This window comes from Sebastes umbrosus, chromosome 13 (assembly GCF_015220745.1).
Source record: "Sebastes umbrosus isolate fSebUmb1 chromosome 13, fSebUmb1.pri, whole genome shotgun sequence".
NCBI classification, from domain to species: Eukaryota; Metazoa; Chordata; class Actinopteri; order Perciformes; family Sebastidae; genus Sebastes; species Sebastes umbrosus.
The window spans coordinates 19,470,366-19,485,736 of NC_051281.1; the positions used below are offsets into that span (position 1 = coordinate 19,470,366).

Consider the following 15,371-nt stretch of genomic DNA (forward strand, 5'->3'; position numbering starts at 1 on the left):
CTCAGGATACAAAGGGTCTCCTGGCATGCCAGGTTTCGAGGGGACCAGGGGTAATCAAGGGGTGAAAGGTTTCAGCGGGTACAGTGGAGAATTTGGAGTGCCAGGCCAAGTTGGCGTAAAAGGACTGTCGGGTCAAAGTGGATTGAAAGGTGAGACTGTTTGGGATCCCAGTGGGTCTTAAGTCTGTTGTGTTCTTTTGAGACCACCACATAAACTCTTTAACTGACCATCTCTGTCTGCCAGGTGAACGTGGTTTGAGAGGGGCACCCGGGGAAAAGCCTCACATCAACCCCCAGGAAATAATTGTCATGAAGGGAGACAAGGGAGACTATGGAGCATATGGAAATCAAGGTTTCACCGGACCGAGAGGTGTGCAGCTACAATCTGATATCAGTCACTCTTTCCTTCTTACCACATCTGTCCTTTCACGCTTGACTTCCTCACCTCCTACTTTGTTCCACAGGTATTAAGGGTATGCCCGGTGTGCCGGGCTCCGGGGGAGGTCATGGGCTTCCTGGAGACCTCAGCAATGAGAAAGGTTCCCGTGGAGATCCGGGTGCAGAGGGGCTGCAAGGGATAAAAGGGATGCCAGGCATAACTGGAAATCGAGGAATTACTGGTTTTGAGGGAATGTCAGGCAACAGGGTGAGCAGAGCCATACTGTCAGTCCATGTTGCTTATTATGCCTTTAAAGAGCCACTCCATCAATTGAAGTTGAGGTTCATTTTATTCATCAAGAGGAGTACAAGAGGAGATTGTTAAAACAGTTATATAATGTATTCTGTCGCTTTTGAGGGAGTTTTCCAAAGTTAATCTCTGCTTGGCGGCTATAATCAGTATTTTTATACACATGATTACTTGTATATGAAAGGGGTCATTCGTAGTGATGAACCATCCATCACCCGACTCTACTTACACCCGATACTATTTTGCTTCACTCTCATAGCCGCAGCAGGCAAATGTTTTTAGCGAAAAAAGCTCTAAAAACCTACCACACACTACCTACCCAGCACCAAACAGTTGTTCCTCACCATCGTCGCTAAATTAATTTCTTCCTCACCACGGACGGCTAGAAGCTCCTGCACCTCACATATCCGTGTTCTTCTCGTCCGTCGTCCACCTCCAGTGTATCTGACGTGTAGCTATGGCAACCTGTGACAATTGTGTCACAACCGTGTGCCCCCATTTGCAACCAAATATCTTTGTCCCGCCCCGATTCTTAATGACTCTGGTGTGTGCCGTTCACATCGAAATCGACCCTGGTCTGACCCACCTCTCGACCTCGGTCGCGAAGCCAAGTCGGTCAATGCAGGTTAACCCTTTCAAACACACAATCAACGCCGGTTCAAACCTGGTTGAGCCCTTGGTGTTAAAGGGGTATAAGTTAGCAACTAGTTGGTGAAAATAGTGTAGCATTTAGCAGTTGAAGAGCCAGATACCTCCCTCGGGAGTTAGCAGTGACCAAAACAGAGCTAAAAAAAGAGCGAATACAGGACTTACATTCGCTAGGTGGCCAGACACATGACTCCACATAAAGGATGATGTTGCTCCGTATCTGCTGGATGTATAAATAGGCAATTTTCTGCTACCATGTTCATCAACTTGAAAGGTGATAACATGTCAGTGTTTTGTTCGCAGGAAAATGTAGGATACAGTGATCCAGGATACAAATCAAGATATCTCTCCCTCTTCAATTTTTACCATTCTTTTTGTAATCTGTCTCTTGCGTGTCCTCCTACTTTATGAAAATGTAATACTAAATTGCTAAAGTACTCCTTTAAGTATACTAATTGCAATTATGGCACTCAATCTGTCACTATGCCATTGTTTGTATAATATTAGTTGTTTGTTTGTAGCCACAAATACATGTTCAATACATTTCTCTCATTGCAACATCTCATGCAAACATGATATCTAATGATAAATGCTAAATCAATTGCTCATTTGTTACTTCTCAGGGAATCAAAGGAAGTCCTGGTGCCTACGGAGCATCAGGAGACAAAGGAAGGAGGGGGGGCAAAGGTAAAAATGTAAACTCCGGACAGATGGAGATCCAGATGCCATTTATAAAGTGATTGTGATGAAAATATTTTAAGTGATTTTAAATGTTGATTACAGGTGAGAAAGGCCCGCGCATAGACCTTCCAGGAACCACCGGATCGAGGGGAGAGCATGGTTTTCCAGGAGAACCAGGTACAAACTGTAGCTCGCCTCTAACAGCCTTTTGTTACCTCTCCACTGGTGTTGATCGGCACCACTTAACAATCAGAGGCTCGTTCGTAGCTGATATAAGATGTTTGATACCTCCTTTACAGGCCAGAAAGGATTACTTGGACAAACAGGGGACAGGGGTACACCTGGTTTTGATGGAATCGGAGGGAAAAGGGGAGAGCCAGGTGATCCAGGAATAGTAGGGTACCCAGGTAAGACACTCTCATTCAATTCCTTATTAAATGTCATACTGGATATTGTAGCAGAAATACATTGCAACTTGTGCACAATCTTGTGAACATGTTTGTTTTCTGCAGGCTCTGAGGGGCAGAAGGGAACTCCTGGTAACCAAGGTCAAAAAGGCTTTCCTGGATCTGCTGGAAAAGATGGACATCCGGGTTTTCCTGGCTTCGCAGGAAACAGAGGTAACATGACCAGACCACTGCCCTCGCTTTCTTTCTCTTAAACAATATTATTGTTGTCCACCATTTCCCGCCATCTGATCTATACAAATGTGTGCAGGTTTCGCTGGCCCGAAGGGTCTTTATGGATTACATGGACTGAAAGGACAGAAGGGTATCCCCGGAACACCAGGTATTCAACCCACTTCATAAAAACAATCTCTCTCTGCACTTTTCAAGACTAGAATATACCAGGAATGTTCGCAGTTAGAAATGAGCCAGATACTACTTTTATATAGATTACTTACAGCCCTAATGCACCAAAATGTATTTTATCAATCAGCTTCTTGCTAAGAATTATGGGTTCCAAGAGTTTTTGTAATTTCTTATGAAAGATTTCTGTATTTGTGATTTTCTATGTGCTCTTCTCATGGGTGTTAGAAAAAGGTGACATCACATACTGCTGTGCACCAATCAGGATATAGCATAGCAACATTTGAATCTGAACAGTTGGTGGTTTTGTTTTATCAGTGAAACAAATCTGATCAAATCACATCCTCACAGTCCTCACGTAGCAGCATGGGTTTTTGAGTGTTTCTTAAGAAATAATGCATTATGTTTTTTATATTTAATCGCTGCTTATTTAGTCATTAATATTCAGTGTTACAGACAAATATTTAAGATTTGAAGCCATGCTTTCAGCAGTGAGTAAACTCTTTTGTAAAACTGGTATAGTCCATCAATATATATTTCTGAGTTCTGCACTACATCCAGTGTTTGTCTCAGTTTTTCTGTTATGTAAAGACCTCAGAAGTTAGACTGGTGTTTCCTGTTTGTATTTGTATCAGGTCTTGATACCATTGGACCAGCTGGGGAATCAGGACCCAAAGGAGAGAAGGGAGAAGGCGGTGTCCCCAACAACCAGCCAGGTTTTCCTGGCACAGCGGGTTTGAAAGGCTTCCAGGGACCTCTAGGTAAGCCATTACTCTTCTGCATTAATAGGGCACGAGTCTAAGAAACCTGCTGAGCTCTCCATAAAAGAACCAATTATACACAGCAGAACATAACGTGTGTTGTAATTTGGGTTTAACCATCTTAAGACTCGAAACAATCCCATGTTTCACTTGTTCAGGAGATCGTGGTCAACCTGGACTGCCAGGATTCCGCGGTCCTGCAGGACCAGACGGTCCCCCAGCCAGACCAGGATTCAGCGGGGACCTTGGCTCTATAGGACCTAAAGGGTACCAAGGTGAGAAGATACAGTGGGGTCAAATTAAGCCATGTATACATATGTAGACGTGTCAGATGTGTCTGAAATCGGCACTATTTAGTGGATACATTTACACACTCTTTCGGACAGATAAAATGGCAGACAGTGAATGTAGTGCACTATATACATAGTAAAAAAGGATGATTTTGGATACAGCTTGTATTTCATAACTAACCTTGCATTGTATTTTCTGTCAAATAGGAATTGGTGGCTCAGCAGCAATTCAGTTTCATTCAGTTCAACAACATATTAATTAAATAATAATTTTACAAGATGAATAATAGCAGAATTATATAATTAAACATGCATCTAAAATAGGGTGGCCTAAAGGTTAGAGAAGCAGGCTTGTAGTTGGAAGGTTGGCAGCTCGATTCCTGGCCAGCAGGGAAAATCTGTGTGGGGAAAAGCAGCAGTAATAGTTGATCGTTGTAATAGTAGCTGTAGTAGTATTAACATTAGCAGTAGGAACTGTATATTAATATAACTGACAGTGGTTGTAGAAGTAATAAAGGAAAGTACCAGTTTCAGATTTAAGGAAGAGAGTAGTTACAATTCTTTGATTATTAAGATTCGGCATTATTTACTGGGTCTGTAGGTGTTTAAAGTTAATTGTTAAAGTAATTGAAGGACTGACAGAGCTGTCACTTCAGACTGGTGTTGATGCTGGAGGATTCGTGTTCACCTTATGTACTAACTATATTTATTAACCCTAAATCATTTGTCTCTCAGGTTTCCCTGGACCCCAAGGATTTCCTGGTGTGGATGCTCCCCCTGGAGACAAGGGCGTACTAGGAATAAATGGGTTTCCTGGATTCCCTGGCGCAAAAGGATTCAAAGGAGATCAAGGTTCATTTGGATACAGGGGGCCAAATGGTGTTTCTGGGAAGAAAGGTAAGCATGAAGGATAAGCCTTTAACAGTAGCTTGTGACAGTAGCTTATTATGATGATTATAATTATTTATATTTGGAACAAATAATCAATGAAAAATATATTGTGGTATAGTCTCTTGTGACACATTATCTGGCAACAATATCACAATATGTCTTATGATACTTTGGCAGGAATGTATTACTTATTGCTGCAGACATTTTAACACTGGAACTCTACTAATTACCGGCAGTTCAGTTAACTTTATTGCAACAAACATGATTAGGATCTCGACATGGTGAGCTCATATTGCAGGTCAAACAGGACACAGCATACTAATAAAACTATCATATCAATAAAATATACAAAAATACACAAAATATCTTAAATATGATGAGCTAAAAAAATAAGGTATACCTTAACCCTCTGAGAAGAAAAGAAAAGAAAATGTACCTTAAAGAGCCGAGGATGGCACAAGTGCAGTATGTTGCTGTTAAAAGGCCAGGAAAGATAACTGTATCATATTATGAGTTAAACATTTTGATTTCTACCTCTTCTGATATCTGCCACTGTAAAGTAATACATGCTCTGCTAGCATTCAATCGATAATTATGTCTAGGTCTTTAAAATCTTATTAATGCACCTGTCTGCAGCTTGATGATATGATCACCAGCTCTAATCTGTGCACAATCTTGACACGCTTTTTTTCTTACAGGAGTGAAAGGAGATCAAGGAGTGATGGGAATTCCTGGTGTTATTGGAGTGAAGGGTGAAAGAGGGCCATCTGGTCCAAAAGGAAACACTGGACCTACAGGTAAATTATACACTTTCACATAATATACAGACTTCTCACTCATTACCACATACGTGCTTTTGTGTTTTCTCTCCTGGTTATTACATGATCCTTTCTGTGCTACAGGTTCTCGTGGGATCCCAGGAAACCAGGGTCCTCTTCCAATTCCCATCAGAATTCCAGGAGATAGGGGCTCTACAGGACCGCGGGGTATCCAAGGACCAAAGGGGTACAAGGGAGAAGTAGGGCCACAGGGCCCCCCCTGGAGATACAGGTAAGTTATTCTAATACAACATCTTGTTGTTGAGCACCCACCCCTAAGTGAAATGTCCTGCTCAGCAACAGGCGCGTATCCATTTTTCTGTACAGGTTTCATGGGACCCAATGGGCACAAGGGCATGCCTGGGATTGGGGGAACACCAGGAATACCTGGATTTCGTGGGGAATCTGGATATATGGGCCACCCCGGGATGCAAGGCATGGAAGGTGCGTCTGACGCTGTGGGGCAGGTTGGGATTAGGGTTAATAAACCTGGATTAAAGGATTTAAAGTAGGCAGAGACTTGAGCAGGGAACTATTTACCAAGAGGATTTTCATTGTTATTTTTTGTGTAAGTTGGTTTAGTGGATGAATAAACATTATTAGCATTGAGCTGGGAGGCCTGTTTATGTTATTATGTAATTATCTTAGCAGAGATGGTTGCCAGGGTTTGAGGGAAGCTATGAAAGCATTAGGCCAGATGCATGAAGGCGTCCTGTTTTTAGATATATTCAGATATGTAAGTAAAATCTACAGTGATATATGACTTGGTTGCATGATACAGTTCATTCCTCATTCCTCAATAGGTAACCATGGCAACCCTGGTATCCCCGGGTTACCTGGTATACCGGGCCGCAGCGTCAGCGTGGGTTACTTGCTGGTGAAACACAGTCAAACAGAACAGACGCCCATGTGTCCTGTGGGTATGTCTAAACTGTGGGACGGCTACAGTCTGCTGTACCTCGAGGGCCAGGAAAAGGCCCACAACCAGGATCTTGGTAAGTCAGGGTCTAATGTTCTCAGTGACTACCATCTCAAAATCTTATAGGGTACAAATATGATTCAGTAACGAGGATTGTCAGTGCATTGTCTAGGCAAAATGCCAGTGTGAGTTTGTTACAGTAAAGTCCCGTCAGAACAGACATTGTGATCCAATGAACCAGAAGACATTCCAGAGCAGCCGGGCTCATCAGATCTCACTGCTGACTGAGTTTGATTTGGGGCCATTTAGAGCAGCCGGTGTTCTTACTTTTAAATTTCACATTTCAAGTAGAGCTATAACTGCGTGACTGGGCTGAAAAAAAGAACGTGACCTCTGAAATGGTACTAGAAATAGACTTAGAGGTCATAGAGGATTGACGACAGAAATGGACAGACTTGTTTTTCATTACTCTATCTCACGGTCATCTCTTGTGTACTGAGGCAGTGCTAGCAGTGTTGTCAGTTATGATATAATCCTTTCCAGTACTTGTCTTCACGTCCTCAAAGTCCAATTCAATTGGGTTTTCCAATTCAAGGCTGCTTGAGTTTTCATCAGTGTAATTAGATTTTGTCTCTAACTGAATGAACTACGCAGGAGAGGCAGAACACAGCTTAATAGAAACTTTCTTTATGAAGATCTGCTTCAAATTTGACCTTCTTTCACTAAATATGAGAAATTCTGAATGTGAAAAAAGTCAGTTCATTGACTTTATTCTTCTTCTCTTCTGTTATACTAAATGTTAGCATTTACCATTATCCCATAATTATCAGTCGTGGCACAGTGGCTGCTAGGTTCACTTTAAGAAAAGTGTAGGTCCACCATTGTGCTCAACTACATCTTAAGCTCTTGGACTATAATACACCCTGCTCTTCTTTTTTCTTTTCTTTTAATTCTTATTTTTTTCTCATACTTTTAATCCATTTTAAATGTGTAATTATGTCACTCTTATTAATGCCATTTATTCATTGTGTAAAACCATTTTAAACTGAGTTTGTGTTTGAAATGTGTGTCATGTCTAATTTGGTTGTCTGTCCTTGTCAGGTCTGGCTGGCTCCTGCCTCCCAAAGTTCAACAGCATGCCCTTCCTGTACTGCAATCCTGGAGACATCTGTTACTATGCCAGCAGAAATGATAAGTCTTACTGGCTGTCGACGACTGCTCCTCTTCCCATGATGCCTGTAGAAGAGGGAGAGATCAAACCGTACATCAGCCGCTGCTCAGTATGCGAAGCTCCATCAGTTGCCATCGCAATCCACAGCCAGGACATCACCATCCCCCAGTGTCCTGCAGGCTGGCGCAGCCTGTGGATCGGCTACTCCTTCCTCATGGTGAGTTCTGGTCTTCCTACCAGACAAATGTGTTGAAATGGCTATGTGCAAGATTTTAAACATCATGGGTACTATTACAGTTGTATAATGTTTTCTGTGGCTCTGGAGGAGCTTCTTTTTTTTTTTAAACTTGACCCATGCTAGGAATTAAAGTCAAGATATCTCAGCCTCTGCTGCTTTGATTTAGACCAAAGTTCTTTCAATCTTCCTTTACTAGTCCGTCAACATTATGGAAGTACAACACTAAATTGTTGTAGACACATTTAGGCTTAAATTTCTCATAACCACATTGTCTCTTGTTACAAAGAGGTCGCCACTTTTCCCCTTACCCCCAATTGTTCTACAGGATTTTGTTTCCCATTTTCCATTCATTTGGGCTACATTATCTGCCATAGCAAAAAACTCTGAAAGCTTTGTTCTGGAAGAACATCATCTTACTCAGTATTTTGTGCTATGAAGCAATAAGTCTTTGCTCCACAAAGCAATCCAACATATTCTGATCTGATAACAATCAGTGTGGTTTGTCGGGCAAGGCTGGAGGTATTCAATATTTTTTTGTTATTGTCAACAAATCCCATAAAACAAAAATCAGCAATAGATTTGTCCGTCTCTTAATACTTTCTTATTTTCCTACAGTCTGTAGTTTCAGCCTATTCATTCTTACTGAAGGTAAACATCTTTAAAAAATGGTCACAAATGTATTTTATTTTGAAAAAGGCTAAATCATTTCTCAAAGCAGCTGGTCACTTTGTAGTTTTTAGCAAATGTTTCTCAAACAGGAGTAAATTGTGTATTTGTTGGTTACTATTTTCAGGTGTGGATTTGATGTGCTAGTGAGTATTTATGGCAGCAGGACGATGTGTTATTCAAAGTTAACTAGGGTACTCTTGTTCATTGTAAGGAACATGTCACCCAGCACAACAGTGTGACTCGATGGTGTGCTTTTAATAGCTTTTGGACAATAGCGCTCTATGCCACAGAGGAAGCGATGTCAGGCCAAAGTTGCCTGTTAGTTGATGAATTAAATGTTGGTTTTGGTCTTTTCATGGAATTTGTTGACAAAAAGTAAAAATACACAATATCAATAGACTTATCTTCTAAAATGTTACATGTAAAACAAATACTCTAGTGTACATTTGACTTCACACCTGCCTCATTTCATCCCCCCTCACCTTTGTCTCCACAGCACACAGCAGCAGGAAATGAAGGCGGAGGTCAGTCCTTGTCATCGCCTGGCTCCTGCCTGGAGGACTTCCGCACAACACCATTCATTGAGTGTAACGGGGGCAAAGGCACATGCCACTACTTTGCTAACAAACACAGCTTCTGGCTAACCTCCATAGATCAGTCGTTCCACACTGCGCCGGCATCAGAGACGCTCAAAGCAGGCCAGCTCCTGTCACGCATAAGCCGCTGCCAGGTCTGCATGAAGAACTTGTGAGGGCCTCGAAAGCAACGCTAAGAAGTTGTTGCATTGACAGTGGTCTGGTGTCATCTCTTCATCCATGTACTAAACCAAACAAAAGGGGGATCTGAAATGCTGATTTAGATCAATGTAAAACTTTCTCCCCGAACCACAGAGCTCATCTATGCAATGACTATGATGCCTTGAGTGAAATGTCCCACTGTAGATAAAACAAGAGAAGCCCCATAATGAAGTCAACAGCATTATGGGAAAACAAGTATTTTTGTGTTAAATGTGGATTGGTGCTTACTGTTTTAACTTATTACCTCAGCTACGATGACATATTGTTAACGATGAGAGACCGTACACTACAGCTGAACCAAAGACGCCCATATGTGTGCACTGCTTCAGTTTATCCAGATGTTTTTATTGTTTAGGGTATACAGCCCACCATAAAGCCACTAACACTGCTACTCAGCCAACTGAAGCATGTGTCTTGAACAATCGTTGGTTGATCCTATCGACAGTATTATCCTGCTTTTATTCCATTGCTCTTACAAAACCTATTTTTATAATGCAACAGTCTTTTCAAACTGTTCATCCATTTTATGCTTTTATCAACTATTGCGAAATTGTCCGTGACTCTTCCTTTTTTCATACAGCATACCTTCACGCAATGCACTGATTCTCTTTGTATTTATGCCAGCTGAATGAACTTGACCCCCTTCCCTAAGAGTTTAAACATATATCTTATCTAATACTACTCATGTCACAATCATTTTCCTTTACAGATCTACTAATTATTGAACTGCACCACAGGACAGAATGTAAACAGCTCGGATCAAAGGTCTGGCTTTTTGCAAATCCATGCTGTGGTCACTGATCCTGCGTTAGTAATTTACACAATTTAGAAAGTAGGTCAAATGTTCTGCTTTGCTTAGATTCGCTCATTTGGAAATCAACAGTTTAATTAGACCCGGAACATACTGACATTAACTGTAATGTGTAATTTTCATAACATGATTATTTCATTGAATTGCAAAGATTAAATGTTGTTTGTTATACTTGTGATTGTGTCGTTTTACTCTCACAATCTTAACCTAATCTGGCAGACAAGACAGACTGCAAAATAAAAATCGTTATTAAGACAGCGTACATAAAAACAATTTATTAACAATAACTCATTGAACAGTTCCAAATGTGCCTATAAAATATAAAGATCAGTATCCACGCAAGTAATAAAGTAATTAAAGAAAACAAAAGAAGTCTGATTTGTGGAATCCTTAAAATACAACTATAATAATCACAGTGCAATGCGCCACCCACTTAACAATTAGTGCTGTTAAATGTGTGACATTTTCAATCCAAAACATTAACAAAAAAAGCAGTGATTGACTTGTTATGTGTGTTATTTGACCACAGACACATCTTTGGGATATAAAATACGGTTTCAGACATTGGGATGGAAGGTTTCAAAGCTTAGAGTGATGACGCAACACGCGTTTATTTCCCTTCCTTAAAATGTCAGCGGACACTATGAACGCTATCTGCTTATTCTGACAGAATCACGAGTGTGTGTTTGTGTTTACCGGGAGGTTCATTAACACTATTGGGTCTCAGTCAAGGCAAATAAGTAGTACCATCACAGTATGTATTTGGTGCACAGACCAACCTCTTGATTGTCCTTTAATAAAAAAAAACAAGTCTCTGCTGGTAGCAGCCTCTAGCCCCTAGCAGCAGGCAACTCTGACCCGCTTGTTGCTGGCCCCCCGGCATTCCTCCAGGTCCACCGTAGGAGACTCCTGGTTCTCATTTCGCTTCCTCAGGATTGTAGGCAGCACCAGATCAAACAATGCTTCGAACAGAGTGTCCACATTGTAGCCCGTCTTGGCACTTGTCTCGAAGCACATCTTCTCTGCAGGCAGACTGCTCTTTTCCTCCAGGCCCTTGTAGCGCAGTATTCTCCCATAAAAAGCCGCTGCATCTTCGGGGGTTACCTGTTTGTGTAGAGTCATCCCAGAGAGGGAAGCAGGGGAGGCCAGGGGTTTGGGGCAAGCAGGCACCGACTGTGGTTCTGTCCTCTCCTCCTCACACTCAGTTTGGTCCTCAGATGCCACATCTGAGTCCTGGGACGGCTGAGCTTTAGGGTCTGTGAGATCGGCCTTGTTGCCCACTAAAGCGTAAATGCAGTCCTGGTTAGCAGTATCAGTCAGGGACAGGAAGCGCTCCTCCAACTCAGCTAGGCTCTGCCAGTTGGTGACATCATAAGTGAGGATGACAGCGGCCGCGCCTCGACAGTACATTGAGCCCAACCCGTGGAACTGTTCACGACCTGAGGAGACAGAGAGGTCAACAGTCTGACTCCACTTGAACCCTGTAAACACACAGACTTAAAACAGCCATACTGTATGAACAGCACCGCAGAAGGACACACAGTACAGACAGAAGTTGTGCAAGGCAGTCAGCAGTTTGAGAAACAGAAACAACCTTTGTTGTTGAAATATGCAGGATTCTTGAAAGGGCACATTGTGTGTGAATACTTTGCCAATGGGGGCATCTCTTGGATAGAACTTGGTACCAGTTTATCAGGTACACCTAACTGATTATTTTGTTGATTAACTGGATGTTTTGTCCATAAAATGTCAGAAAATTGGGAAAATCACCATTAATCTTTCCCAGAGCCCAATGATCTTTAAATTCCTTGTTTTATCCAGATAACAGTCCAAAGATATTGAGTTTATTATAATTATACATGAAAGAAAAAGAGCAAATGTTTATATTGGAGAAGCTGGAACCGGAGAATGTTTTACTTTTTTTTTAGTTAAAATATAACAAATGATTATTTGATTATCAAAACCAACTAAATCAACTAATCATTTCAGCTATAATGCTATCCAAGAGTGTGCTCATTACACTAATTAATCACAAATGCCCCCTTGAATACATCAGAATACACTGAAGATCAGAGAGATATTTAGTTTTTACATACTATTGGCTGAAGGGACAAAAAAAGATAAGAACTGTGACTCCGTCCTCCTTGTGCTTCTGGAAATGACTATTGTATGCAAGTTTGGAAAGGCTAGATTAAAGCACGTGGGAGTCAAGTCTTCTTTTCCCAGCCCTATCATGTGACTATTAAGAGGAACAGGGTAGGGAGCTTAAATACCTTCATGGGGCTTTGAAATTAAACTGAAAAGGAGCATTATCAGTGGGAAAATAAGCAACAGACTGCCTGTTTTCAATGTGCTGTTCCAAACATCCGACAGGTTTTAGTACAACCCTTATAACTGCCACTCTTCCCAAGTTTATGGGCGACGCTGATAGGTCTGCAACAGTAGCGTGGAAAATGACTCAGCGCTGATCCGGCATTTCTCAACCACAGCGACTAAATAAAACGAACACAACAGCCTCCTGTCAGAGGTCATCGAGTTGGGGAACACAGGAAATGGCTTACTGGTGACATGGTCAGCCTTTCCTTATCTCTGTGCCTCACCAACTTTACTTTTGTGCAATGTGTATTTGCCTGAGAGGGTTAACTGTGATTCATGTTTACACAATACTGGAATGTAGTGCCGTTATAAGCTTATTCGTCAGCAACTAGATAAAGTAACTAGATGAATCCCCAAGCTGTTCCTGCCATAGTCAATATAAGAGCCAAAGTTCATCTTAAGTCATTGTGATCCTTGGGGCTTATTAGGGACAGAAAAACAGGAGTTTGTATGTGTAAAAATTATATGTATTTAATATTACAGTACAATAAAAAACTGTTTATGTGTATAGCAAATCTCCAGGCAAATTAATAGTATTCTCTACAACAAAGGTGTTACCAGATAGACAGCATAAGGAGGACTGCTTAACGTGTTACTGTACCAAATAATAGTCTCATGTAGTACTGAAACAGTCAATCAAATTAGTTAGCCAACAGAAAATTCAATCTAAACCAATTATGATAGTTTACTCTTTTAGTCCTTTTCAAAAAAAACAACACCTAACGTCACATAATGGTGTTTCCTTTTCAGTTTCATATCATCATCATTTAAGTTCAACAAATATGTCAATATCATTTCAAGATTACGTTGATTTATCTGATAGAATAAGGCCCTTTCAGTTTATCTATTGTCATAGTAACTAAAATTAATTTGGAATTGTCGTTTTTTTTGTCAAATCATTTGCAGTGGTTGTTATTTCTAAAGCCTCTATGTCAGGCAGTTGTTCATATAGATTTAAAAAATAGGCTAAAAGTGTGTGTGGGAGTGTTACTGCAGAAGTACTCAGATGACTACAGCTTCGATTGGGTCAGATTAGTCCAGTATTGAGCAATATGGCACAAGACAAAGCACACGGTGATTTTCTAACATCTGCGTATTTCAACAAGCAGGAAAAACACAGAGTGAAGTGACTTGTTATATGAAGCATGACATGTATTTTTAATAAAACAGTATTAAGGTCACTGCACAATAATATAACAGGGCCTCAAAGTGTTTGTTGAGGAAGCAGGTGTTTGCACGGTGGGTGATTTTCTGGTATTTGCTTACTCGTAACTTCACAAGGTCGTCAAATGCATTTCAGTATTTGATAACCAACTAAAAGTGGAACAAACAGTTACTTTCAGTAGTAATAAATCTGTCACTCTTTCCAATTAAGGAAGTTATACTGTATTAGCCTAGATTGAAATTTGTGACACATTTCTATCACAAATTACCAGTCAATTATTTTCTCAGTTTGCCAGCTGCTAGAAACTAAACTATTACATTTATAATGATATAAAACTTAGACTATATGACATTTACTTGATAAAACCGATAAAAAAAAGACACATTTTCGGTTTGACTAAGTTCCCCAACAGTTTATTCTATGATTTAGAATAGTCTCTTTTAAAAACATTACATTTAGTTGTTTGTATCGTATATTGTCTTTTATTTTAATGGTTTAACTGTTATCTTTCTTTTAAGACTAAGGTGCAATATACTTTACTTGTAGCAATAACTTTGGGTTAATAATACAACTAAATGTCATGTTAATGATTACAGGATCTGACCAGCATGTTTATCAAAGAGGCCTGTGCCCTAAAAATCAAGTAGGCTAGTCAAATCAAGCAGTTTAAGGGACCCTGGTGCTATTTTTATTTTATTTTTTTAAAGGGTGTGTGTATATATTAAGAGATTTATTTTGAAGTTGTTTTAAGGGTTCTTTTTCCTCGAGTGTGTTGGATTATCAGGTTGTTTTTTATCCTGTTTTGACCTGAAAAGGTGTAATTGTGCAAGGCTTTATTATAGGACATGGTATTGTATATATTAATATGTGAGAACAGCAGAGGCGTGCTTGCAGAGAGAGTTGTGCCTGTACAGGCTGAGCAGGCTGAGCAGTCACATGTCAGTGTTTGCCTCCTCAGGTGTGGAGATATCACAAGTTAAACACAGTTAATAAAGTTTATAACAAACAAACAGTGGAGAGAAAGTGTGAAGGGAGACATTACCAGCAGTGTCCCATATAGAGATATTGTACGGTCCCCACTGTTTGAGGAAGAACGCCCCTCCGACGGTGCTGATGGTGTCTTTAAACTTCCTCTCCGTGTACCTGTGGAGCAGCGACGTCTTGCCCACGTTCATGTCTCCCAGGAGAACCACCTTCACGTCGGGCTTCTTCATCTGCGACACCTCGGGCATGATGATGGTCGGCTCTTCTCTCTTTCTTTATCCTAGAAAACAAACTAGTTCGGATAATCAATGTCAGGCTGGTCGTAAAGTCCCCTGGCCAACGCCATGTTATGAAGGAAAGTTAACTTGTGTCCAGCGTTGTCTTCTTCTTCTCCTCGGTCTGCGTGTCTGAGTCCGAACTTCAGAAAGTAACTGAGGTGAAACCGGAAGTAGGTGAGGAGCTAAAGACTTGGAAAAGGGCTCTTTTACCCTGAGCAGCAACTCTCAGGTTCAGCTACCGGCAAGGCAATGTGCGGGGTGTACTGCCCCCAGCAGTCCACCATGTTTTAGTTTTTTATTATTACAAAAACAAATTAAAAAACAAAAAATGGAAACATACTTCCAAAACAAGATTTGAGCATATAATTTTAAAAAAAA

General features: G+C 40.8%; 2 protein-coding genes across 2 annotated transcripts in view; one reads left to right on the top strand and one right to left on the bottom strand.

Moving 5' to 3' along the window:
• Window positions 1–10,366, top strand: part of col4a2 (collagen, type IV, alpha 2) — a 72,048-nt gene extending 61,682 nt beyond the window's left edge. The window contains 18 exon segments of the mRNA XM_037789936.1: window positions 6–149; window positions 244–369; window positions 464–645; window positions 1,959–2,022; window positions 2,119–2,193; window positions 2,316–2,423; window positions 2,529–2,636; window positions 2,734–2,805; window positions 3,461–3,586; window positions 3,745–3,861; window positions 4,612–4,773; window positions 5,466–5,564; window positions 5,670–5,800; window positions 5,802–5,817; window positions 5,913–6,029; window positions 6,389–6,580; window positions 7,606–7,892; window positions 9,079–10,366. Of these exon segments, the coding sequence (XP_037645864.1) occupies window positions 6–149; window positions 244–369; window positions 464–645; window positions 1,959–2,022; window positions 2,119–2,193; window positions 2,316–2,423; window positions 2,529–2,636; window positions 2,734–2,805; window positions 3,461–3,586; window positions 3,745–3,861; window positions 4,612–4,773; window positions 5,466–5,564; window positions 5,670–5,800; window positions 5,802–5,817; window positions 5,913–6,029; window positions 6,389–6,580; window positions 7,606–7,892; window positions 9,079–9,333 (2,381 nt within the window). The 3' untranslated portion in view covers window positions 9,334–10,366.
• An 84-nt stretch (window positions 10,367–10,450) lies between these two features.
• rab20 (RAB20, member RAS oncogene family) lies at window positions 10,451–15,154 on the bottom strand. The gene is made up of 2 exons (XM_037789939.1): window positions 14,774–15,154; window positions 10,451–11,629 (listed from the first exon to the last, which is right to left on the bottom strand). Exons 1-2 carry the CDS (start codon window positions 14,961–14,963, stop codon window positions 11,028–11,030), a joined length of 792 nt encoding a protein of 263 aa, XP_037645867.1. The 5' UTR covers window positions 14,964–15,154; the 3' UTR covers window positions 10,451–11,027.
• Window positions 15,155–15,371: the final 217 nt, after the last annotated feature.

Coding starts and splice junctions, on each gene's coding strand:
- rab20 (XM_037789939.1), bottom strand. CDS start 14,963: ATGCCCGAGGTGTCGCAGATGAAGAAGCCCGACGTGAAGGTGGTTCTC. Junction 11,630..14,773: donor CTCTATATGGGACACTGCTG/GTAATGTCTCCC, acceptor CTGTCTCCTCAG/GTCGTGAACAGTTCCACGGG.